Source organism: Scyliorhinus canicula, chromosome 4, assembly GCF_902713615.1.
Source record: "Scyliorhinus canicula chromosome 4, sScyCan1.1, whole genome shotgun sequence".
NCBI classification, from domain to species: domain Eukaryota; kingdom Metazoa; phylum Chordata; class Chondrichthyes; order Carcharhiniformes; family Scyliorhinidae; genus Scyliorhinus; species Scyliorhinus canicula.
In genome coordinates this window covers 95,593,054-95,620,249 of record NC_052149.1, presented here as the reverse complement: position 1 = coordinate 95,620,249, position 27,196 = coordinate 95,593,054, and the positions used below count along the sequence as shown (strand labels likewise).

General features: G+C 45.6%; 1 protein-coding gene across 2 annotated transcripts in view; it reads right to left on the bottom strand.

Annotated features, from left to right (window-relative positions):
- The window catches only part of dennd1b (DENN/MADD domain containing 1B), a 393,500-nt gene that overhangs the window by 359,038 nt on the left and 7,266 nt on the right, over window positions 1-27,196 (bottom strand). For both annotated transcript variants that reach the window (XM_038794858.1, XM_038794860.1), the window contains exon 2: window positions 19,650-19,714. In XM_038794858.1, the coding sequence (XP_038650786.1) occupies window positions 19,650-19,714 (65 nt within the window). The remainder of the gene's footprint in view (window positions 1-19,649; window positions 19,715-27,196) is intronic.

Here is a 27,196-nt window from a genome sequence, read left to right as displayed (position 1 = left end):
GTGAACTTCCTCGGAACTGCCTCGAATGTCACCACATCCTTCCTCGAATAAGGAGACCAAAACTGGACACAATACTCCAGATGTTGTCTCACCAACACCCTATACAATTGCAACAACACTTCTCTACTTTTCTACTACAATCCTTTTGCAATAAACCCTAATATTCTATTTGCCTTTTTTATTGCAAGCTGTATCTGCATACCGACTTTCTGCGATTCATGAACAAAGACACCCAGATGCATTTTGAATCTGCTGTCCATTTAGATAATAATTTGCCTTTCCATTTTTTGGCCAAAATTAATAACCTCACTTATCCACATTAAGCTCCATCTGCCACATTTTGGCCCATTCTTCTAACCTATCCATATCGGTCTGTAAACTCATCATCTCGCCTTCACTGCCTGCTTTTCCACCTATTTCAGGATCAACCGCAAATTTTGCTGCGTTACACTTGTCCCTGCTTGCAGATCATTTATATAGATCCGAAACAGTTGAGGTCTGAGGACTGACCCCTGCAGTACTCTGTTAGTTAAGTTCACCAGCCTGAGGAGGACCCATTTATCCTGATCCTCTGCTTTCTGTCAGTCAGCAAATCCTCAATCCAATCTAGTACTCTATCCCCAATCCCCTGCGATCTCACCTTCTGGATTAGTCCACTATACCACATCCACAGATTCCCCATTATCCACCTTGCAGGTCACGGCCTCAAAGGACTCAAGCATGACTTACCTATCATAAAACCATGCTGACAATGGTGGATTGAGCTTTGTCTTTCCAAATATTCAGTCATCTCCTCCTTAATGATTGATTCCAGCAACTTTCCCACCAGAGGTCAAGCTAACCGATTTTCCTACTTTCTGCCTCTCTCCCATTTTGAATAGGGGGGTCACATTAGTGTGTTTCCAATCCACCAGGCTCGTTTTAGATCCAGGGAGTTTTGAAATATCAAAACCAATGCATCCGCTATCTCTGCTGCCACCTCTTTTAATACCCAAGGGTGCAGCCCATCAGGTCCCTGAGACTTACCTGCCTTTAATCCAATCAGTTTATTCAAAACCGTCTCCTGCGTGGTGGTTATTGCACCATGTACTTCTGCATTAACTAGTTTTTGGAAATTTTTTATTATTCTCTACCGTGAAAACAGAAGCAAAATATTGGTTCAGTGTCTCCACCATGTTTGTGTTCCCCACTATTACCTCCCCACAGTATAGTCCTCTAAAGAGCCAACATTTGCATTAGCTATTCTCTTCCACTGGATATGCTTATCAAAGGTTTTGGTATCAATGTTTATGTTTTCTGCTCTTTTTCTTTTGCAGTTCATCTTTTGCTGAACCTTGAAAGTTCTCTCAATCCTCCACCTTACCATCAGTTTTTGCAGTATGGTATGTCTTAATTTTGCCTTTATGCCCCCTTTGACTTCCTTGTTTAGCAATGGAACATTTTTCTCCCTTTTACAATCCACCTTCCTCTCATGAATATCCTTTAATTGAGAGGTATTTAATATCTCCCTGAACATCCGCCGTGGTTTCTCAACTGTTCTACCCTCACCCCAGCCTACTTGGGCCAACTCTTTCCTCGGACTTGTATAATTAACTCTGCCCAACGTTAAATCTCCAGTATGGCACTCTCTCTTCTCTCGCTCAATCGGAATTTGAAATTCTAGCATGCTGTGATCACTCCTTCCAAGAGGATCCTTAACACAAGACTATTTATCAACCCTTCTTCATTGCACAAAATTAAATCTAAAATAACCTGCTCCATGGTTGGCTCCACAACATATTGCTCTAAGAAACAATCCCTCATACACTTATTAAATCTCCCTCAAGGCTACCCTTGCCAATTTGATGAATCCAGTCAATGCGGATGTTAAAACCACCCATTACCGTTGGGCCCTTCTCACAAGCCTTCATTATTTCTTAGTTTATACAATGCCCCACTTTAGAAGTATTGTTCGGGGGCCTGTAAATTACTCCTCCCAAGGAGTTTTTTTCCCTTGCTTTTTATTTGCACACACAACGATTCAACATTTTGGTCCTTTGTGCCAATACCATTTCTTAATATGGCCTTGATGCCATCTTTAACCAATAAAGCAACTTCACCCTGTTCCACCCTGTCTATCCTTTCGGAAGGTACCCTTGGACATTCAACTCCCAGTCCCGTTCCTCCTGCAAACATCCCCACCAAATCATACCAATTTGTCTCTATTTGTACCGTCAGTTCATTGACCTTATTCCAAATACTGGGTGCATTTATGTACAAGATTTTTTAAATATGACTTACTGATTTGTCCTTCCCTTGCAGGATTTTCTTGTGCACTACTCTTTTCACACATTCTGACCTCCTTTATTAATCTCTGATAATCTCTGACTCACGATAACTTCCCCAACTCTCTTTCTCTCTCTCTCTCTTCCCCACACACCCACACACAGCAAAAGGAGAACGTCACCACAGTTAAGAACAGCATGATAACATTTGCAGGTATGAAATGCTTGATCCTATGCCAATTTGTATGTGGCTCGGGAAATGACCCAGAGATTCACACTGGGTCAAATAGATTACAGAATTCAAGGTGCAGCTCAGAGAATAATGTGGGAGGATGGGTTTCAGTTCACCGGGCACGAGCCTCAGGCCTGGTGAAGAAGAACACTATTCCCTTGGGATGGGCTCTACATAAACTGGACTGAGATGCATGTCCAAGTGGATGTTATAATTAGATCTCTCAATAGGGTATGACACCGTAAGAGAAAAGGCAGATGAGAGATAAAGTGAAGGATTAAAAATCGGAAGAAATGTTTTGAGGCAATACAGCAGTATAGCAATTTGGGTAAAAACAAGAGGAGTCAAATAGCAAGGGACAAAGAGTTTAAGGATCATTGTCTAACAGCAAATATAAAAATAAAAGTCTCTTCATCTGAATGCATAAAGCATTTATAATAAAATAGATGAACCAACAGCAGAAATAAAGATAATTGGTTTATATCTAATCATCATTGCAGAGACATGGGGCGGGATTCTCCCCTACCCGGCGTGGGGCCTCCTCAAAGGTGCGGAATTCTCCGCCTCTTTAGGGGCCAAGCCCTCACATTGAGGGGCTAGGCCCGCGCCGGAGTGGTTGGCACCACACCGACTGGCACCAAAACCGGCACAACGGCCTTTGAAGCCCGCCGCCCGGCGCGGGGCTGGCCGAAAGGCCTTCGCCGGGTCGCGCATGCGCCGGTGCGTCATCTGCCGCTGACATCACCACCGGCACATGCGCGCTGGGGGATTCTCTTCCGCCTCTGCCATGGTGGAGGCCGTGGCGCCGGCGGAAGAAAAAGAGTGCCCCAACGGCACTGGCCCTCCCGCCGATCGGTGGGCCCCGATCGCGGGCCTGGCCACCGTGGGGGCACCCCCCGGGGTCCAATCGCCCCGCACCCCCCCAGGACCCCGGGGGCCCGCTCGCACCGCCGATCCCGCCGCCACCAGAGGTGGTTCAAACCACGGCAGCAGGAGAGGCCTCTCAGCGGCGGGACTTTGGCCCATCGCAGGCCGGAGAATCGCCGCAGGGCACGTCGATTGGGGGGGCGTGATTCCCGCCCACGCCAATTCCCGGGTGGCGGAGAATTCCGGCCATGGCGGGGGTGGGATTTCCGCTGGTCCCGGGCGATTCTCCGACCCTGCGGGGGTCGGAGAATTTCACCCATGGTTACAAAGTGGCCATCGTTTGGAAATAAACATTTTATAATAATCTTTATTGTCACAAGTAGGCTTGCATTAATACTGGAACGAAGGACACGATTCTCCAAAAAAAAAATTTTTCATAAATTTAGAGTACCCAATTATTTTTTCCAATTAAGGGGCAATTTAGCGTAGCCAATGCACCGATCCTGCACATCTTTGGGTTGTGGGGGTGAAACCCACGCAGACACGGGGAGAATGTGCAAACTCCTCCCGGACAGTGACCCAGGGCCGGGATTCGAACCCGGGTCCTCAGCGCCGTAGGCAGCAATGCTAACCACTGTGCCACCGTGCCGCCCCACGATTCTCCAAAATGGAAACGGGGGCGCGATTCTCCCATGCCGCGCCCTAAAGGCCGGTGATTCTCCGACCTTCATAGGCCGTGCAGAAATGGCAGAGTCCCACCGGCGCTGTTCACACCTGCTCACATCCGGCGGGAACACTGCGCGTAGGGTCAGGGAGAAGCCCGTGGGGCTGGGATTAGCGCTCCTTCACTGAGGGGGGCTCCAATGGGGTCTGGCCCGCGATCGAGGCCCACCAATCGGTAGGGCGGCCTCTCCAGCCTCAGCCCTCTTTTATTATGCGGCCGGCCCCTGAACCCCCACGCCGTGTTGTGCCGGGGCCGGCGTGGTGAGGAAGTACCCCCCGGGCATTCGCCGGTTGGCATGGCCCAACTGCACATGCGCGGGTTGGCGAGCCCAACTGCGCATACGCGGATTGGCGCGGTGCCAATTTGGCGTTGGGAAGGGAGGCTGGAGCGGCGTGAACCATTCCAGCGCCGTGCTGGCCCCCTATGGGGGCCAGAATCGTTACGGCCCACGCTCGTTTCACACCGTGACGGTGTGACGGCGTTCACGACGGTGCGAACACGCTCACCATTTCGGTAAAGGAGCGATTTCCTAGCCCACAACCCTACATGCAGAGTTCCCACCGGCTGCGAGCAGGTGTGAACGGCCACTCGACCCATCAAGAATGGAGAATTGGCGGCCTGGCCGCGGACAGCGGCCCACCACCGACGCCGCGCCAAACGCGCTGCACAAATGGCGCCGATACCCAGCTCCTCGGAGAATCGCCTGCCGGCATCGGACCGGCGCCGCGGGAAAAAATGGCGCGAGTGGCGATTCTTCCATACGGTGCGGCATGGAAGAATCGCGCCCGAAGTTATTGTGAAAAGCCCCCAGTCGCCACATTTTGCGTCTGTTTGGGTACACGGCGGGAGAATTCATAATGTTCAAATTACCTAACAGCATGTCTTTCGCGACTTCTGGGATGAAACTGGAGAACCTGGAAGAAACCCACGCAGACACAGGGAGAACGTGCAAACTCCGCACAGACAGTGATCCAAGCCAGGAAACGAACCTGTGAAGAAACTGTGCTACCGTGCCACCCCAGGCAGAAGTGAGCAAGGATCTTGTCTCAGGAGACGAGGAAACAGAATTAGTATTGGCAGGAATTAGGAACGAGGGTCAGAAAAGCTGGCCGGAGTAGTTTAGACGCCTCCCCAACAGACTGTTAGACAAATTAATAAGGAAAATATAATTAGAGCTTATGACAAAGGACATGCAATAATCATGGCATATTTTAATCTTCATTTCGACTGGACAAAGACAAAGATAATATTTAAAACAGGTTTACAGAATGTTGGAAGAAACTGTCACTAAACCAATGTGCTATGGAACCAACTAGGGATAGAGCTATTTGAGATATCAAATAAACAACGTTAATTAATATTCTCACAGTAAACGATCCACTGCGAAAAGTCATCATAATACAGCAGAATTCCACATTAAGTTTGAGAATGCAAACAAGGATCTAAAACAAAGCCAATTGGATAGGTGTGATGGGAGAGCTGGTTATATGGTGGGACACATTGAAAGGAACAATTTAAAATGTGCACAAAAATGCACTCCATTGATAAAACCTCAGCAAGAAAGATCCACCTATGACTTTCTTTCTAGGTTAGAGACAGAATTAGGATAAAATGAGAGGTTTATAATGTTGCGAAGAATAGTAATGCCTATGTGAAACCAACAAAGGGCAAGCAAAAAATGGATAGAGAAAGGGGAAAAATGGAATGAGTAAAAAATATTGTTCTGTGCACAGTCCGGACACATGTATGGAACAATCTGTCTGGACTGTACGCAGAACAATACTTTTCACTGTACCTTGGTACATCTGACAATAAACCCAAATCAAATTCAACTAGCCAGGAATATATAAATACATATAAATGCATAGGACAAAGGGTCATCTGGACTCGAAACATTAGCTCTTTTCTCTCCCTGCAGATGCTGCCAGACCTGCTGAGATTTTCCAGCATTTTCCCCTTAGGAATACATGGTCAGTTTTGATAAACATATAAAAAGGAGGAAAGTAGCTAAAGTAAACATCATTATTGTGGGGAATGAGGAACTAGTTGAGACATTGAACAAATATTTGTGTAAGGCTTCACAGTAGAGGACGCACATTATATTCCAGAAATAGAGAGTAACCAAAGGGCTAAGAAGAGCTCGGAACTTTTCTTTTAAAAATACGTTTATTTAAAATATTTCATAACAAACCGAATCATACAAAACAATTAGCCCAGTTACACAATAAAAGAGCAAGACCAACAGGCAAAAACAGATACTAACTAACCCCAAGAAGCTAAACTAAACACTGAACAGCTGACGAGCTCCTCAAAGAAGAAAAGGAATGGCTGACATCTAAAGTAGAATCCTTCTACCGACCCTCTGATGGCGTACTTAACCTCCGCCAAATGTAATAAAGACACAAGGTCATCCAACCAAGCCCATGTGTTGGGCGGAGTAGGAGACCTCATCCCCAAGCAGGACTTGTCTCCCGGCTATTAACAAGGCGAAGGCAAGGACATCCACCTTCACCAGCCCACCCCCCCATATGAAGCACCGCCGCGTCTGATACCCCAGAAATGGCCAACGGACATGGATCCAAATGAACATGATCTTCAACATGGTGTTGAAGAAAGAGGCCCAAAAGCTTACTAGCTTGGGACAAGAGCAGAAATTCTGTGTGTGGTTAGCCAGTCCCCTAGAGCAATGCTCATACTTGCCCTCAACCACAGAGGAGAATCCGCTCATCCTTGCTTTAGTGAGATGTGCCCTGTGCACCAGCTTCAATTGGATCAGACTTAACCGAGCCCGTGAAGACGTGAAGTTGATCCTGTGTGGGGCCCAATTCCATACCTCATCATCCAGAATGAGACCCAACTCACTCTCCCCTCATCTCACTCAATGGAGCTGGCTCCGCTGAGAGGACATGGTCATATATTTCCAAAATAGTAACCCCAACAGTCCCAGCCAAAGACAAAGTCCTTTACAACAGGGAAGAGGGTGGCGCCAAAGGAAAGAAAGGGAAAAACCTTGTGCGAAATATTGCAAATCTGAAAATATCTGAAAAGACTGGAGCCAGACAGCTGGAATTTCCCAGTCAGCTCTTTAAAACAGGCAAACCTTGTCTCCACAAACAGGCTCGAAAACCCTTCAAATCCTTCCCCTCCCATGATTTAAACGTCAACTCCAAATCCGCTGGCAGAAGAAGGTGGATGTTGCAGATGGGGGCTAGTGATGACAAGGAACAGAGCTTAAAATGCTGCCTGAACTGCGTCCAGATTCTCAGGGTCCACAAAACTACTGGATTCAGGGGAAGTCTTACCAGAGAGAAAGGCAACAATGGGGTTACTACTGTACCAAGGCTAGAAACCGTGCAGGAGATCGCTTCCATTTGACTCCATATGGAACCAGGATCACTGAAACACAACAATATCTTCCGAATACTGGCTGCCCAATAGTAAAACAATAAATTGGGTCAAGCCAAGACCCCTGACTGTCGATCTCTTTGCAGCAAAGCAACATGGATCATTGGAGTCTTACCCGCCCAAATAAAGGAGGACATTAATTCATTGACTTTGACAAAAAGGGATTTGGGGAGAAAAGTGAGGAGACATTGAAAAAGAAATAAAAATCTCGGGAGTGTGTTCATTTTAATAGTCTGAACACTGCCCGCCAAAGACAGGGGAAGGTTATCTCACTTCTGTAAGTCTGACTTAACCTATTTTGGAAGAGGAAAAGGCGCCGCTGGAAGGGATCAAGGCAAAGTGGAAGGAAGAGTTGGGAGAGGTAGTATATAGAGCACACCTTACAAGGGCGAGGATGAGCTGGCCGTTTGAGGGGGCAGAAAATGGGGGGTGTGGCGCGAACCACATTCATATGTTTTGGTCCTGTCCGAAGCTGGAGGATTACTGGAAGGAGGTTTTTAGGGTAATCTCTAAAGCGGTGCACGTGAAACTGGACCCGGGCCCTCGGGAGGCCATATTCGGGATGATGGAAATGGATGCGGAGGCAGATGTTAGCCTTCGCCTAGTTGCTTGCCCGGGCGGATCCTGTTAGGGTGGAGATCAACCTCTCCACCCTGTGCCCTGGCGTGGCGGAGGGACCTGCTGAAACCTTGGGGAGGGGGGGGGGCTGGGACTGTATGTGTTAATGGTGACTATGGGTGATATTCCAGATTCCTTTTTGTCATTTGTTTATGTTAACATGCGGGCTTAAGTTTGGTGGGAGGATGGGATCGTTGGTTTTGATATGGGAATCGACATTGCATTTGTTACTGATTATTTTTTATTCTTGGGAGTAAATTTGGGAGAGAATGTGAATAAGGAGGAGAATAAAAATATTTAAAAGGAAAAAAAAGCCTGACTTGACACCATCAACCAGATTAGCGTAATCTAAATTATGAATCAAGGCCCAATTGTGGGCCACCCGGAACCTCAGATCACAAAAACTAATCTTGGCAGCTGGCCACGCTAAGTTGCCCTTAAACGGAAAAGAAATAATTGGGTTGTCTAAATTTATTGTTTAAAAACTTGTGTACAGAGAAGGAGCCAAACTCCTAAGCAGTTTCATTATCTCGTACACAGAGGGTATAGGTCCGTAACATAGAAAAGTGGGTCATCCACATAGAGGGAAACCTGATGCCCCACACCCCCCTGATTTATCTCCCTCCACTTAACAGAAGATCTCAGTGCTATTGCTCTATTGCCAACGCAAACATGAGCGGAGACAGTGGACACTCCAGTCTGATGCTTCTACTCAAGGCGAAATAGCCAAAGTTCAGAGCATTTGTACAAACACTACCAATTGCCGAATTCAGGAGATAGTATTGTGTCCAAATCCAAACCTCCCAAGAATTTCAAACAGATACTCCCATTCTACTGTATCAAATGTCTTTTTGGCACCTTACAAAATAAACACCTCCGATTCAGGCACTGAGGTGGGAGAAAAGGATAATGTGTAGCAGGCGATGAATATTGGACAACAATTGTCAACCCTTAACGAAGCCTGCCTGATCCTCCAAGATCACCTCTGGAAGGCAGGGCTCCATCCGCAGAACCAGCATCTTGACAAGTAACTTAACATCCGTATTTAAGAGCGAAATAGGTCGATACGACCCACAGTCCATGTGGAGTTTGCACATTATCCCCGTGTTGCGTGGGTTTCGCCCCCACAGCACAAAGATCTGTAGGGTAGGTGGATTGGCCACGCTAAATTGCCCCTTAATTGGAAAAAATGAATTGGGCATTCTAAACATATTTTTAAAAAAGAATCAAGGTGATAGAGGTCTGCGTGAGGGTAGAGGGCAATGAAGGCCAGGATAAGGAATCATTAAATATCTCAATTATTAAAGGTAATAATTGCTCGACAAACTTTCACAAAATTCAAAGGAGAAGCCATCTGGGCCAGGGACTTTACCAGTCTGCATCAATCTAATGCATTTCACAATTTCCTCTGGCCCCTTTTACCAGTCTGCATCAATCTAATGCATTTCACAATTTCCTCTGGCCCCATTGGGAATTCCAACTCCTTGCACCCCTCCCCCTCTAGAGTTGGGATGAAGGAGCTTTCCAAAAAGTCAGTCATGACCGATCCCTCAGCCGGAGGCTCTGATCTACAGAGACCCGGATAGAACTATTCAAAAGCTGCATTGACTAGAGATGGGGCAGAAACCAGGCTGTCACTCGAGTTACATACCTGTACGATCTCCCGGGAAGCAGCCTGTCGCTAAGGCAAAAGCGCCACAACAGAATTTTAAATCTTAAGATGAGCAAATACTCTTGGCCTTTTCACTGAGGCTGGTGAGCTAAGAGGCAACTGGCCTTCTCCCAGTATTCATAAAACATACCCCTCGGGCATCGGAGCTGGCCCACCGTTTCATCTGTTGACAATAACTCAAATTGTGTCTGCAGCTTTTTCCTGCTTGCCAACAACTTCGGGGATGAGGCATTTACTGGTGGTCCATCACCAGCCTCTGTTGCTCCACCCTCGCTGTTTTCACCATGTAACCTTCATAGAAGGTAATCTCCCAGAAGACCACCTTCAGGGCTTCCCACAGAAGAAAAGGTGAGATTGACTCACTTTTATTAAATGTTATCTATTCCCCAATGGCAGTGGTCATGCTTTTACAAAATATTTTGTCTGCTAATAACGCCATGTCCAATCTCCATGGCGGACGCTGAGAAGGGATCTGACTCTAGTGACAAATCAACAAAGTGGAGGGCATGATCCAAATTCACAATCGCAAAGTAACCAGCTGCTACCACAAGAGGGACGAGAGACCGGTCCACTACACAAAAAATAAATAAATCGATCCACGAATATACCTGATGCACATGTGAGAAAAATAAAAAATCTTTCATCACACCTGCGTGCAAAAAGCTCCAAGGATTTAACTTCCCCTTCCCACCCCCCCCCCCCCCCCCCCCCCCCCCCCCCCCCCCCGCCCTAAATCAGTTCCATGGAAAACAAAAAAGCTCTGGCCACCCATGATGGAGTCAGAGATTTGACTAGAGTTGAGAACACGATTTAAGTCTGCACCCAAAATAAGCTGATGCGAATCTAAATCAGGGAAGGATGCCAGCAGATTAATAAAATTCATATCCTGCCAGTTTGGAGCATAGATATTAACCAAAACCACAGGAGTGCCCATCACAGAGTCACAGGCACTAACATGTCTGCCATTTGAGCAGTTCAAGATTCTAGCGGCAGAAAACGGAACCCTTTTATTAATTAATATTGCCACACCCTGGACCCTACCCTCGGTGCCCGAATGAAAGTCGCCCACCCCTTCCACAGCCTTGTCCGGTCTCTGACTCGCAAATGAGTCTCCTGCAAAAGCACCACAACAGAATTTAAAATCTTAAGATTAGCAAATACTCTTGGCCTTTTCACTGGGGCATTCAACCCAGTGACATTCCAGGTGACCAATCAAATTTAGGGTCTCCCATGCCCAAACCCTCAATCCAGAGTCAGCCATTTCCACCAAGAGAGATTACCTGACCGATATTTAAAAGGTACAGCAACCAGGCCCACCCAAGATGGCATCCAAACCAAATCACAAGACTAAGTAAAGAAAAGTCTGTAGTTACCATCAGCAAACTACCCCCCCCACCCTCGTCCTCGGGTACTATGCTCAAATACACATACACCTAGCAGCAAGGCGAACATAAACAACTAAAATCTACATGTAACAAGCCTAAACCAAACAAGAATTCTTAGCTCATTATCAAAAAAAACTTCTAAAATGAGCTGCAGTCAACCCTCCAACACCGCACCTATTAGGTTAACAAGTCGGCTCCCAACTAGAGTAAAGAAAACAAACAACAAAATATTAAAACCGCATAAACCATTGCGCTCGGTCAGGGAACTATATATTTTCATAACAATCCAAACAGAATCCCACATTTAACTAAACCCTAAACCCAAGCCCAATCTGTAAAGATTCAACCCCAAACAAGAACAGGGAAATGCCAAAATAAACATGGAACCCCAACAATTCAACACGCCCGTCCTCAACACCCAAGAAACTCAATCACAGCACGCCCAACCCGTGTTACTTTATAAAAAAAGAGTCTGCCTCTCCCAGCACATCAAATAAATAGTCCTTTCCCTTGAAAGCCATTCTTAATCGCGCCGGTACACCGCACCGAATCAGATTCCACATTTGTACAGGGCGGCCTTGGCTTTGTTGAATGCAGCCCTCCTCTTTACACCAGCTCCACCTCCACATCTTGGTAAAATCAGATGGCCATGGCTTTTTCATTTGAAGTCATGATGCCCCTTCACCTATGTCAGAACCTGCTCTTTCCCTTTGAAGCTATGGGACTTAACCATTACCACACGTGGTGGATCCTCAGGACCATCCTCTGCCGGAATGTAGGTGTGCCCAGTCCAACTCACGACACAAATCCACCCTCCCCCATCATCTTATCAAACGTCTCTGCAAAGAACTGCATGGGCATTGGGCCTCCCATCCCTGCTGTCAACCCCCCCGATTCAAACACTTCGCCTCCAGGAGCATTGTAATCGTTTTGGCCACCAAAGATATCTCTGCTTCCAGTGAGGCAATCTGATCACTGTTTTCTGAAAGGGCCACTTCCATATCTTTTATCGTGGCTCCATGGGCTTTCATTGTTTCATTAGTCTTCTCCAGAGACACTCAGATGAAAGCCAAGGCCTCCCTCATCGATTTGCAGACGTCCTCAGACACAACCCACCAGTGTTTATCGAATTCTTTAATCAAGGTCCTTGAGAGCTCTCGGCTCTGAGTGGAGTGGCCGGAACCCTAGAGGCTGCCTCTGCCATTTTCCCTGCCAACAAGCTCAGAGAGGCCTCCAATTCCATCAACAAAATTCGGCTATCCACCTGATTTTTCTGGGCATTTCACCTATATAGGATCCTGATCCCATTAATTATTGGGTTTTCTAAACCTAAGAGGAGAAATGGGCAAAATGCCTTGTGCACATCTTCTCCCTACATAATGCCAAGTCCCCCAAGAGCAAGGAACTTAAAGGTAATTAATATCAGCAAAGAAAAACAGGGAAAATTAAGCGACTAAATTCAGACAAATACACAGGATGAGAAGGTCTAGATCCTTGGATTCGAAAGAGGGAGATGCAGAGATAGTAGATGCTCTGGTTATCGCTTTCCAAAAGTCCCTCGATTCTAGAATCGCCCCAGCAGATTTAGAATGTGACGAATGTAACACAACGTTTTACTGTAGAAGCATAATCACCAGGAGGACAACAATTATTTCAGAAGGTGGCGGCCACCAGGACAACCAGGATTGGGTAATACATGCACCATAACCAACATATCCTGAGAACAGTAACAAAATTCCCTCAAAAGCCATGCCAACAGAAATCCGGAGTTATGACAAAATCACTCGAACCTATTGTATACTAGTTATCTTAATCACTTAAGGACAACCAGCACATTATAGTCATAAAAAAGGTCCATCAGTGAAAAGGCCAATCTTTAATGATGGGTTCGATAAACAATAGATTATAGAGTATGCACATCAGACTCCTCATTAAGAGTTTATTTTTAGCATTGGCGTCGTGTTGCGACTCTGGATGTTTGTACATCATCCACATTTAGAAACCCTGAGGGCAGGTTGACTACCACAAGGCTGCAATTGTCAAACTATCTTAAATGTAAACACATTTTACACTGGAGGGTTAAATATAATTCTTTTCTCACAGCAAAAACTGTAAAGTTAACATTTTGTTGCATACCGAATGCCAAATATCGCACCAGGTGAGATGTTATAAAAAGTAAACTGCTCTGGAGCCAAAATTTGTGCTGGCGCGCATCAACCAAAAGGCCAAATTCATCTTCGCTTCCGAACCAAAATAGATCATATTTCCACCAATTTGACAGGGGAGGTATCACACTCAATGTCCATACCAGCCACATGCTAAGAGGGTGCGGACCCACACACACTCTCTCTCTTGGGGCAGTTACAGGAAAGAGCGCAGCAATCAGAACCCAAGTAGTTTGTTCTGAGAACAATTCTAATACTACAATAACCAGCTGGTTGAAATCAGTTCAATCAAAACGTATCAATTGCAGCTGTTTGTATACGTCGTAATTATTTAAAAATAACATTGAAACTTTTGGAACAGCAATACAAGACGGAACAATGTGCAAACCCCACAGCGTCTCTCTGAAGAGAGATGATGTAGTGAACTGTTAAAACACAGACTTCCGGGTAGTCTCGTCAGTTGTGGAACTGCTCTAACTGCAGTTTTGTATGCAGCCACAGCAACCACATGACAACAAAAAGGAATATTCTTGTACTACTTAATTTAAAATTGCTTGTTAACATTTTAGTGCAGGAAAAACAAACCCCCTTCCTCCCTCATGAATCATATGTTAGCACACAACAGTCTTTGCCTACGGGTACATCAGGACTTCTTCCCCCCAATATGACAGCAGGGACAAAACAATGTAGTTGCAAAGGCACACCTCAGATCACAATGCGCCTGACCCACACACTGTCAGAGAGCCAGAAAGTTGTGGGTGTGTCTTTCTGACTATATTCATTCAAACAAACACCAAAATAAAATGGAAGGTCAATTTTGGTCGTTTTTTATTCAAATGGAAAACGCAATACCACGGTGTCAGTAGACAGTAGACAGCAGCTTAATTGCCCAACAAAGTATGCTTTTGGATTTCTTTTGTGGGATTTGGGGAGGGGTGGTGGAGAGGGAGGAGAAAAAGCAGGGGTAATTTCTCAGTTAATTGAATTTACAATTGCATCCATATGCCACAAGTTTTAAATTGTTCAATCACAGCTCCAACTCACGGGAGCCTATTTTAATATCTTTAGCTCAATTCTGAACACATTCAAAGAAGATTGCCGACTGAGGAGAAATCATTCTCAATTCGAACTAGCAACCCCTTTCCCCAGAATCACAATCTTTGTCAAGTATGATCGCTGTGACTCTGAAGTATCGTCTCCTCATGTTCAAGCTCATAACAAGCTGCCTTTAAATTCCCTTCACTGCAACTATGTTTAGATCAAGGCCAAATGCTCCAACTCTTACTCATTCTCCTAGATGTGGGCATGCCGGCATTGGACTGGGGTAAGCACAGTAAGAAGTCTTACAACACCAGGTTAAAGTCCAACAGGTTTGTTTCGAATCACTAGCTTTCAGGAAGGAGCTGTGCTCCGAAAGATGGTGATTCGAAACAAACCTGTTGGACTTTAACCTGGTGTTGTAAAACTTCTCATTCTCGTAGGTCCTCATTGTCATGATATGCAGACACATACAATGATATACAGACAAGCAGCTAATGGACACAGAGAACAGGACATGACCAATAAGCAGACAGGACACTCAGGGATGGGATCTGACTATAAAAGACACGAGGCACTCACAATCCGCCTCTTTCCACTGATGAACATCTAGAGAGTCAGTCAAGGGTGTTGTTACAATCTCACACCTCCGCCACGTGGCTAAGAGCTAGTCTGGTTCAGTTAGACAGAGTAACCACACTTAAATTAGCAGAGAGTCGAACTCACAGACAACTCTGCTAACTGTGCTATTAGTTCAATAAACCAGATTGAACTAACTTCAAGGTCTGGAGTAACTTTCTGATCTAAGCTGCATCCAGTGTTCGACCAGTGTGCCTAACACGACACTCATAACTGCTGAATTCTTAACCTCTCTTACTCAGTCCTCCCTTCCTCCTCTGATCTATTGTTTTTTTTTTAAAAAGAGCAAGTGTGATACCTGAATCCAACTTTGCCCTTTAACCTCGGTGAGTCCTGCAGTCATGGCACTCGAAGCAGGGTTTTCAAATTCCAAAATGGAATTGCCGTCAATACTAAAACCTGAAGGCACTCGCACGGCAGCATCCTTCTGACCCAACAAAATGCCCAACAAACTGATGGAATACTTTATAAATTAGCATGAAATTGGAAAGGGACAATAATAAAGAACAATGGCTCTTCCAAAGACATATCTCATGGGGAATGCTGAAAGAAAGATGTTCGGAATTCTCTCTGCCACCTGAAAAGTGCCAGGGAGGCTAATGGTGTTGAAATACGCGAGAAAAGGTGCTTAACGGAAAAGTATTTTGAATATTTTAAAATATACAGAATTATTATACAGTTTTAGCTCTTTACTCATGAGGTTACTCAACAAAATTACTAACAATATCAGTGCACTTGCAGCAACTCAAAGTTAGGTTAGAAATAATCATATTGGACCAGCAGGGACACTAATCTAGAGATTGCCAAGCCAACAAAAGCAGGTTACAGCATGTTGACAACTGCTTCCAGACACACCTTTAAGCCTAGTCATTAAAGTGCAGGAACAGAGTAAACAAAAGTCTTCAGATCCAGAAGATATTCACTATTTTATTTTTAATTTGATAATCCAAAAGGAAGGGGAAGAGTACTTGGAAAGCGTAGGGGTGGGTGTTGTTGCTGGTGGGAAACGTAACTAAATACATTTTTCACTTCAGCCAGATCGGACAAGGCCGTCAGGATATCAGCACTGCATGAACTATGATGAACTGCACCATACAATAACTTTGAGAAACAGCCCACCTCAGCCAACGCTTTCAAATCCATTACTTCAATGTGCCACCTGTACATCCAGCTGCTGTCAAATGCCTGCAGTTAACTGCAGGTTAAGCAATTCGAACAACCACAGCTCATCCTCAAATTCTATTAAAAAATGTTAAGCTCTTAGCTTCACTGATTAAGCTTTGTGCTTCTTGTCCAGATTACCGTGGCAGCACGGTAGCATTGTGGATAGCGCAATCGCTTCACAGCTCCAGGGTCCCAGGTTCGATTCCGGCTTGGGTCACTGTCTGTGTGGAGTCTGCACATCCTCCCCGTGTGTGCGTGGGTTTCCTCCGGGTGCTCCGGTTTCCTCCCACAGTCCAAAGATGTGCAGGTTAGGTGGATTGGCCATGATAAATTGTCCTTAGTGTCCACAATTGCCCTTAGTGTTGGGTGGGGTTACTGGGTTATGGGGATAGGGTGGAGGTGTTGACCTTGGGTAGGATGCTCTTTCCAAGAGCCGGTGCAGACTCGATGGGCCGAATGGCCTCCTTCTGCACTGTAAATTCTATGTAATTCTATGTAATTATTACAGGAAAACAGCAAGTAAAACAGTGAATTGCCAAACAGGGATAACACATCAACAATTCAGACCAGAAGCAAATGACAATGTGGGGAATCCAATTAAACATTTAAAAGAACCAATAAAAAGACTCCAAATGTCTCATTTCCACACTGTACTTTACTCGCTTAAGTCTTTGGGAACAGAAAATGCACAAGCTTGAGTCCTTCCACTTGCTATTTTACTAAAGATATACTTCCTATTCGTTGGTGGTTTACTGTGGAAATGAAATTAACATTACAATGAAAAATGGAACAGCATCTACCTAGATTTACTGAGAAATTACAACATGGAAACATGTCCTGCAACCTTAAAAGTCCATGTTGGTCATCATCCTCCACAAGGGAGCCATTCACTGTGCCATCCATCTTAACTCGCCGACCTTCTTTCCTTCACCCAACTATTTAAGTGAAATGTTTCTGTTATCCCTGCGTCAATCACAAACTAGAGAAGGTTGACAGACCGCCAGAAAAAAAAGAATTCTCTTGCTCTCCATCCTAAATTTCTGAATCTTATATCTATGCACCTATGTTCCAGGTCCCTCCCTCCTTGGAAACCGTCTGCTTCAAACCACTCTGAATGGTACAATCATATCGCCTAGGAATAACTATTGTGTCAACATAACAATCCAAATTTTTGTTTTTCTTAATCACTTTATTTTCTCATACAGGGAGCATCTTATTGAATCTGCGTTGCACCCTCTACATTGCTTAAACACCCTTTAGACTCAAATATTGCATATTTTTAGGAGAGTTCCAGGATTTGGACCCAGCAACAAAAAAGGAACGGTAATGCAGTTTTATGTCAGGGTGGCAATTGAGAGAGGAACTTATAACTGGAGACATTCCCACGTGTCTACTGACTTTGTTCTTCTCGGTGAAAGAAGTTGCAATTTTGGAAGGTGCTATTGAAGGAATTTTGATGAGTTGCTGCAGTGCATCTTGTTCTTGGTCTGTACACATTCCACTGTATGCTGATCATAGAGGGAGTGAATGTTGAAGGTGATGGAGTCCAAACAGGTGGCTATGTCTTTGATTGTGTCAAGCTATTGGAGTGTTGTTACATAGAATTTTTTACAATGCAGAAGGAGGCCATTCGGCCCATCGAGTCTGCACCGGCTTCTGGAAAGAGCACCCTACCCAAGATTAACACCTCCACCCTATCCCCATAACCCAGTAACCCCACCCAACACTAAGGGCAATTTTGGACACTAAGGCAATTTATCATGGCCAATCCACCTAACCTGCACATCTTTGGACTGTGGGAGGAAACCGGAGCACCCGGAGGAAACCCACGCACACATGGGGAGGATGTGCAGACTCTGCACAGACAGTGTTGGAGCGGCACTCGTCCAGACAAGTGGAGAATATTCCACCACACTCCTGACTTATGCCTTGTAGATGTTGGACAGACGTTAGGGAGTCAGCAAGTGAGTTATGCACCCCATAATTTCCAGTCTCTGATTTCTCTTGCAGCCACAGTATTTACATCCCAAGCTTGTAGTCTTTGCTATATGCAGGTACGGACTGCTACAGTACTGAGGAGTTGTTACTGGTACTGAACACTGCAACCATCAACAGACATCCTCACGTCTGATAGCAGGGAGGTCATTGAAGTAGCTGAGAGTAGGTTTGCTTACCCAGAAGAACTCCTGCAGCAATGACCTCAGGCCTAGATGATTGGTCGTTATTGTTGGAGACCTTTTTCTTTTGTGCACAGTACGACTTCAATTAGCGGAAACTTTCTCTCCCCCACCCCGATAGATTCCCATTGATGTGAAGTTTGCTAGGAATCCTTGTCACACACTATCTTGCTGTCAAACGCAGTCACTTCCACCTCAGATCTGGAATTCAACTTGTGTCTATGTTTGGACCAGGGCTCTAATGAGGTCTGAAACTGAGTGCCGCTGGTGCAATCCAAATTAAGCAGCTGTATTGTAACAGCTTGACTAAAGTTGCAGCTAGCTCTGGAGCACGAATTTTCAGCACTGCAGCACAGATGTTGTCAGGGCCCATAGCTTTTGCAGCACCTAGCGCCTTCAGCTATTTCTTGACATCATGTGGAATCAATGAAATGGGGTGAAGACTGCCATCTATGATGCTGGGGACCTCCCTCAGCATTTAGGACTGGCTGGCAAGTGTTGAAAATTCTACAGCCTTGTCTTTTGAAGATATGCTGAACTCTACCAAAAATCAGGCCGAGGATGTTTTTGGGGCTGCCTCCTCCGGCTAGTTGTTCAATTGTCCACCACCATTCACCACTGGATATGGCAGGGCTAGAGTTTAAATCTGATGTTGGTGTAGGTTCATTCAGCTCTGTCTCCAGCACACTACTTCTTCGCATACAAGGAGTCCTGTGTTGTATTACCAGGCTGAAAGTACACCGCATTCAATGCATTTCTACATCCACCAGATCAGTCACCTCCTCACATTGAATCTCCAAATCAGTACATGCTTCAAATTGCATCTATTCCATGCACTAGAAAGGACAGCAAAACAGTCAAATTGATCTAGTTACTTAATACTTGTCCAATCTGTTTCACAATAAAATTTAAAAACAGGCTATGCTTGCAATATGTAACATTAAATTTTATGTCTGTAAATTTTCAAGTAATGTGGAATAAAAAGACTACCTATATGAGATATGATCAGAATGAGAGGTTTTGTTTCCCCAGACAGAACCACCGTCCTTAGAACTTACAACTTGAATGAGAGACTAATCTCAAATTCTCTTCTAAAAACATTTTCAGTAAGAACACATTTTTTCAGATCAACATTTCATCTGGATGTAGTGTGGTAATCCTACAGGAACTAAGTTAATGAGACAGAGCCACAAGAAATCAAAGTAGTAATGTCAGCAAACAAGTCAGTGACAATTCTTCAACATTTTAACACTAGGCACAAAATATCAAACCCCTGATAGGACGCAAGATGTAAGATACCTTCATTTTCAGAAGTGGGACAAGTCACCTTGAAGACCAGGTCAAAGGTTCTTTCTGGGCTCTCTCTGTGAAAGAAATAAAGTAAAAAGCGGATTCAATGCCTTGAGCATGTGGCTTTATCACCTCAAGCTACTGACAAGAATAATTAAACTGAGTAGCGATGTGAAAATTAACATAACAAACATTTTACCAAAACCTGGCATGACACCATACTCTCACCCCAATTTTCACATTTTATTTTCAAGTCATGATCTTTCAATCAGGTTACCATTTCATGGTATCCCAAAGCAGTACAGATGCAATGGATTTAAAAACAGGTACGTTCAACTGAGTGTATACGTAGGACCAAGAGCAGACCAATTAGACTATCCCTCATTCAGTTAGATCGTGGCTAATCTGCATCTCAACTCCATTTACCCATTTTTGACCATATTCTTCCACAGCCTCTCTTAAAAACCCATCACTGATCTAAACCTCGATCTAACATTCGGTGGGATTATGTTCCAGACTTTTACTATCCATTATGTGAAGAAATACTTCCTAATTTCACTCTTGGCTCTAATTTAAAGTTATGCCTTCTTGTTCTGATTTTACCCACCTGAAGAAAATTGATTCATTTCATCCATCCTGTCAAACGCCATTTATCATTTTATTTACCTCAATTGGATCATCCTTCACTCTTATAAACCCAAGGAAAAACATGGCAAGTTTATGCAGCCTGTCTTAACCCTTCAACACTGCTATTATTCTGATGGGTCTGTGCTGCAACCCTTAAAGTGTTCCAGCACTGAACACACTACTCCAGACAGAGGCTGACTCTCAATTTTTCTTCACATTCCAACATCCTTCAAACGTCTGCCAACATCCTGTTAGCCTTTCTTATTACTTTTGTAGCATTCACTAGCTTTGAGATGATCCATGTACAGGAGCACCCTAATCTAGCAACTTCTCCTATTTTTCATTCTTAAGACAAAAACTCGCATTTGCCTCTCTCGGATCCTGACAGAGCATCATAGTGTCGGTTTTGCCCTCTCATTTAATCTATTAATCTATTTACTCCCATCTGCACAATTTATTGTGTCTCCCAATCTAAAAAGTGGAGTTTACAGTACAGATTTCTGGACAACACAACTGGTCACTTTCTGCCATTTTTTGGAAATAGACTTTAATTCCTCGCTGTCTTCTACCTCCCAATCATAACCCTAAATGCAGATAACCAGCACTTGTTGGTATGTGTCACTGGTCCCTGATTTCTGAGTTTTATGTTATGTAGCAATGAGTTAAGGTTAGAATCTAGAAACTGCCAACCCTATCCCTGTGACATAATGCATGCAAGTACCTGCTCAACCAACCGCCCTCACTCAAGTCTTTGCAAACTATCACAGCGGGAGGACTTCTGCACCAAACAAACAGCTGCTCCCAGGATATCTATAAACCAGCAGGCTTCTAACACAATACTAACAAGAAACAAAGTACACTTCCCATAATATTTAGCATCGTTAGTGAATCAGTAGAATGTGTTTTCTATGTTTGCCTTTTAATTACAAATACTAAATTTAAACAGTAGCGTTGCATTTGAAACAAATTCCAAAGGGATGAAAAGTCTCTTTCATTGGCAGGGAGAAGAAAAACCAAACCTCCAAAATTACCGAATGCAATGGAGGTATAGAATTCTGACATTCAGAATTAGGTTTAGTTTACAGATTCACCATTCGATTCAAGACATCCAAATAGAAAAAGTCAAATGATCATCTGCCCCAAATGTTTTTTGGATGGAATTTAATACTCACTCAGTTTATGAACGCGTTAGTCAGTGCACGCAAGACTTGAACAAAATACTACATGTAATCAGAAAGAGTGTCTCTTCAATTATTTCCAAAGTGGATATCAAATGGGGACAGAAGCAAGACTAGGTGGTCCGCTGCTTTAATATAATTGGCAATGCCAACCTGGCACCCAGGCATCTTGGCATTGCCAGTCTGGCAGTGCCCCTGGCACCCTGACAGTAAACTGCCATATTCATTCTGTTGGTCACCTCAAGTGGAAAAGGGACAGGACATCAGGAGCATGTACAGTCCAACATCTTCATCTGTAAGTTGTCATCACTGCAAAGTGTCATCACTGGTATATATTTATTCCAGTAGCAGCACCAAGCTCAGCTATGTGGAGCATGGAACAGACTTTTCACTTTTGTACATAGAATTTCAAAAGCAGTGGTGAGCGCGACGATCAGAAAAGCTTTACGTTTGCTCCCTGGTAGCAATCATCATCACCAGAAATTTAGCCTTCTTCTGAGGAAAGGATAGGTACAATGAAAGTGTTCATAAGAATTTTGATTGAACACAAGAATGTGAGAAAATGCAAGTATCACTTTTCCAAGTAAAAATTAGGTTCTCAAATAGCAACCCCAAATTACATCCAACAATTTGGAATGTTTCTTGCCTCACTGTGGTCCCTCAAGGAAGCAGTCAAAGCTGCACAGCAAAATGCAGAACAGTCACAGCTAATGCAGTATTTCACATTAGCCGCAAAACCACTGAGTTAAAGTCACGTTGACTTTGCATTATAACAATCAACAATTTACTGCGCAAACTCACTCCACATGATATTAAGAAATGGTTGAAGGCATTGGATACAGCAAAGGCCTGGATAACATCCCAGTAATAGTACTGAAGACTTGTGCTCTGAAACTTGACACGCTCCTGACAAAGCAGTTTGAGTAGGCTGGGGACTCGCAATTTTTGGTGTTGCAGTGGAGCCGGGAGTGCAGGAGGCGAAAGAGGCCGGTGTTCTGGCCTTTGCGTCCCTAGTAGCCCAGCGGAGGATCTTGCTTCAATGGAAGGATGCGAGGCCCCCAAGCGTGGAGGCCTGGATCAATGATATGGCGGGGTTCATTAAATTGGAGAAGGTGAAATTTGCCCTGAGGGGATCAGTACAAGGGTTCTTTAGGCGGTGGCAGCCTTTCCTGGACTTCCTGGCAGAACGGTAGGAAAATAGGCCGGCAGCAGCAGCAACCCGGGGGGAGGGGGGGGGGGGGGGGGGGGGGGGTGGAGAGGGGGGGGGGCGGGATTGTTTCGGGGGAAGGGAGAAATGTGTATGTGTGTTTATTGAATATGCCGGGTGTTTATCTATTTCTTCGTTTTGTAGTTACTGGGGGGGGAGGGGGGTTTTGGGGGTTAGTGTGTTTTTCTCTTTGTTGTTGTTAATACTGATTTCTTGTTATTTTTTGTTTTTGACATGTTTTTGAAATTTTTTTATTTTTATATTTTTTTTAAAGACAAAGCAGTTGGAGTAGAGCTGCAACATCGGCATCTACCCGACAATGTTGAAAATTGCCCAGATATACCCTGGACACATGAAACCTTACAAATCCAATCCAATCAGTTACCACCCCATTCTCGATCATCAGCAATGATGGAAGTTTGTCGACAGTGCTATAAAGCTGCAATAACTTGTTCACTGATGCTCGATTTGTGTTCCACCAGGGTCACTCAGCTCCTGACCTTATTCCAGCCTTGGTCCAAACATGTACAGAAGAACTGAATTCCAGAGGTGAGCTAAGAGTGACTGCCCTTAACATCAAGGCAGCTTTTGAGCCAGTGCACAGTCAAGCATCCCAGCAAACCTGGAGTCACTGGAAATCAGGGTGAAAACTCTGCACCAGTTGAAGTCTTACCTGACATAAAGGAAGATTAATTGTGGTGGTTGGAGGTCAATCACCTCAGCTCCAGGACATCATTGCAGGAGATCCTCCGGGTAGTGTCCTAGGCCCAACCAGCTTCATCAATGACCTTCCCTCCATCATAAAAGGTCAGAAGTGGGAATGTTCACTGATTGATTGCACAATTTTCAGGACTGTTATAACCTGCCTGCTTACTACTGGCTGGGGACTAATGGAAATCCCACAATCCTTTGGGAGTATGAGCTTCGCCAATGAGGGGGGTGGAGAAATCATTAGCAGGTTCCCTGCATAAATAAAGCTGGCCAGTTTGGAACCGGCTGGAGGAGAGTGAGCAGCAAGGGAAGTTGCTGCTGCTGTTGCGTATATATGTTATTGTAAATAAGTGTTATTTCTTTCTATCCTTCAACTTGTGCTGGATTCTTTGTGGCCCTCACAAAACTGGTGATGAGGGTTAAAGTGGATAGCTGTCTACACTGCTGAAGCTACCTCCCTGGATTTTTGTTGGATACAGGTTGGAAGTTGTTTTCTGTTACACCATGCCTCTGTATGGACGTTTGGATGTTTTTGAGGCTGCGCTGGAAAGCTGGGACCAGTACGCACAACGGATGCATTACTATTTCCTGGCAAACAACATCACCGAAAACGAGTGCCAGGTGGTCATATTGCTCACCGCCTGCGGCACGCATACGTTTGGGATGATTGGGAGCCTTACGAAACCAGCTGCGCCGGACACCAAAACTTGTGAACTTAGTGGTGCAACATTTTAACCCAACCCTGTCCACGATAGTCCAACGTTACCGGTTTAATACCGCTGCGAGGACCCCAGGAGAATCCCTTGCCGACTTTCTATCCAGGCTACGCAGGATTGCGGAGTACTGTGACTATGGGGAGACCTTGTCAGAAATGTTACGCAACCATTTGGTTTGCGGTATTAACAATGCGGCCACCCAGAGAAAGTTGTTAGCTGAGCCAACATTGACTTTTCAACAGGCCATTCAAATAGTATTGTCCCGAGAGAGCGCGGAACGAGGAGTGCAGGAGCTACAGGGAATGGAGGTGCATGCCTTGGGGCGTAACCCCTTTCATCCGAAAGCGCCCCCTGCAACCCTGCGGTACCTTGGATGAGGCGACATCTGGATCGATGCCAGTGGCTGCCGGACATCCCTCCCCGAAGGGAGCCTTCTCCAAAACCAATGGATGAGGAGGCATATCCGTGTCAGACATGTGGGCGCCGACCCCATCGCGGACGCCGGTCCTGGGGGTGCCAGAGGCGCCATCGTTCCGACAGAAATTGGGGCCAGCCCAGGGGCCGTACCTTCCATTTGAATGAACCTGTGGCGACTACTCGCAGCTGCATTGTATGGCAGCTCCCCATGTGGCTCCCATTAAGGTGACAGTACGGGTCAACGGTCACCAGCTTGAGATGGAGTTGGACACTGGCGCAGCAGTCTCCCTGATCGCCCAGAAGACATTCGACCGCATCAAGCAGGGTATACAGACCCTTAAATTAACCGACACACAGGCCAGGTTGGCCACCTACACCTACTACGATGACCCCTGTTGTTTATGGACGCCAGGAGGGGCGTTTTCCACTTATCATGGTGCGCAGCCAAGGGCCCAGCCTGTTGGGTCAGGATTGGTTGCGCCATTTGCAGCTGCAGTGGCAGCACGTCCTCCAAACCACTCTGGAGGGTTGACTGAGGTGCTAGGACGATACCCAGATGTATTCCAGCCCGGTTTGGGGAAAATAAAAGGGCCGTAGCCCGTATTCAAGTCGCACCATGAGCCAAGCTGCGCTATTTCCAGGCGCGCCGGTGCCTTATGCCTTGCTAGAGAAGGTAGAAGGGGCGCTCACTTGTTTGGAGACTTTGGGTATTATCAGGCCCGTCTGTTTCGCTGACTGGGCAGCACCAATTGTACCTGTAATGAAGCCAGATGCCACAGTTCACTTGTGCAGCAACTATAAACTTAGTGAATACGGCTTCCCGACTCGACCGATATCCAATGCCTCACATAGAGGATCTCAGCGCAAAGCTTGCAGACTGACTCTCTTTCACAAAATTAGATATGTCATGCGTACCTACAGTTGGAGCTGGACCCTGCCTCCTGGCCATATGTAACGATTAATACACACCTTTGGCGTACCCGCTGCCTGCGCTATTTTGCAACACGTCATGGAGGGCATTTTAAGAGGTTTACTGTCGCTGTCTACTTAGATGCCGTTTTGATTACAGGGACATCGGAGCAGGAATATTTGAGAAAATTTGGAGGCTGTCCTTCGACGCTTTTCGGATGCTGGAGTCCATTTACGTCACACAAAGTGTGTCTTTCAGGTGAAGGAAGTAGTCTACCTGGGTTATCGGGTGGACCGGGAAGGTTTGCACCCCGTCGCCGAGTAGGTGCACGCAATTCAACAGGCCCCCGCCCCGACTGACACTTCGCATCTTCTTTCTTTTCTCAGCCTCGTAAACTATTATGGGAAGTTCCTTCCCAATCTGGCAACTACGGTGGCCCCGTTGCACCTTCTGCTGAAGAAGAATCACACCTGGGTTTGGGGTCAGCCGCAAGAAACCGCTTTCCGGCGGGTAAAACAACAATTGTCGTCGTCTGGGTTACTAACCCACTATGATCCTGGAAAGCCTTTGCTCATCACATGTGATGCATCCCCGTATGGTATTGGGCCGTCCTGTCCCACAAGATGGAGAACGGGGTCATGTGGCTGATAGCTTTTGCCTTCCAGTACATTGACTGCAGTGGAAATAAAGTACGCGCAGATAGAGGGCCTGGCAGTGCTCTTTGCGGTGAAACGCTTCCACCAGTACATGTATGGCTGCCACTTCACTATCGTGACTGATCATAAGCCTCTGCTGGGACTTTACCGAGAGGATAAGCCAATACCACCCATTGCTTCCGCACGGATCCAGCGCTGGGCTTTGTTGCTCGCTGCCTACGAATATTCTCTGGAGCACAAACCAGGAACCCAGACGGCGAATGCTGACGCACTGAGCCGATTGCCTTTATCGACCGGCCCCATGTCGACCCCCATGATCGGTGAGGTGGTTGCAACCCTACATTTTATGGACACCTTGCCTGTCACGGCATCACAGATCCGTGAGTGGACCCAGACGGAGCCAGTCCTGTCAAAGGTTCGGCACATAGCCCTGTATGGTGGGCAGCATAGACAGCTCCCAGGCGAGTTGCGGGCATTTTCCTCCAAGCTGTCAGAATTTAGTGTGGAAGACGGCATCCTCTTGTGGGGGACGCATGTGATTGTCCCGGAAAAAGGACAGGAGCTGATACTGAGAGACTTGCACAATGGGCATCCAGGTGTGACCAAAATGAAAATGTTGGCCCGGAGTTATGTCTGGTGGCCAGGCCTCGACACCGACATTGAGAAGGTGGCCCAAAACTGCTCCATTTGCCAGGAGCATCAGAAGCTTCCGCCGGCCGCACCCCTACATCACTGGGAATGGCCAGGGGCGGCCTTGGGCGCGCTTGCATGCAGATTTCGCCAACCCTTTTCAAGGATCCATGTTCCTTCTATTAATCGATGCCCACTCTAAATGGCTAGAGGTACATAAGATGGTAGGCACAACGTCCTGTGCAACAATCTAGGAGATGCTTTTTGTCTTTCAGTACGCATGGCCTCCCCGAGCTGCTGGTCATGGACAATGGCACTCCGTTCACAAGTGAGGAGTTTGCGAGGTTCATGAAGATGAACGGCATACGCCATATCCGCACTGCCCCACACCACCCAGCTTCAAATGGGTTGACGGAGCGCGCAGAGCAGACATTCAAACAAGTCCTAAAGAAGCAGTCTTCTGGGTTGATGGACACGAGACTGACTCTTTTTTTTTTTGTTTTC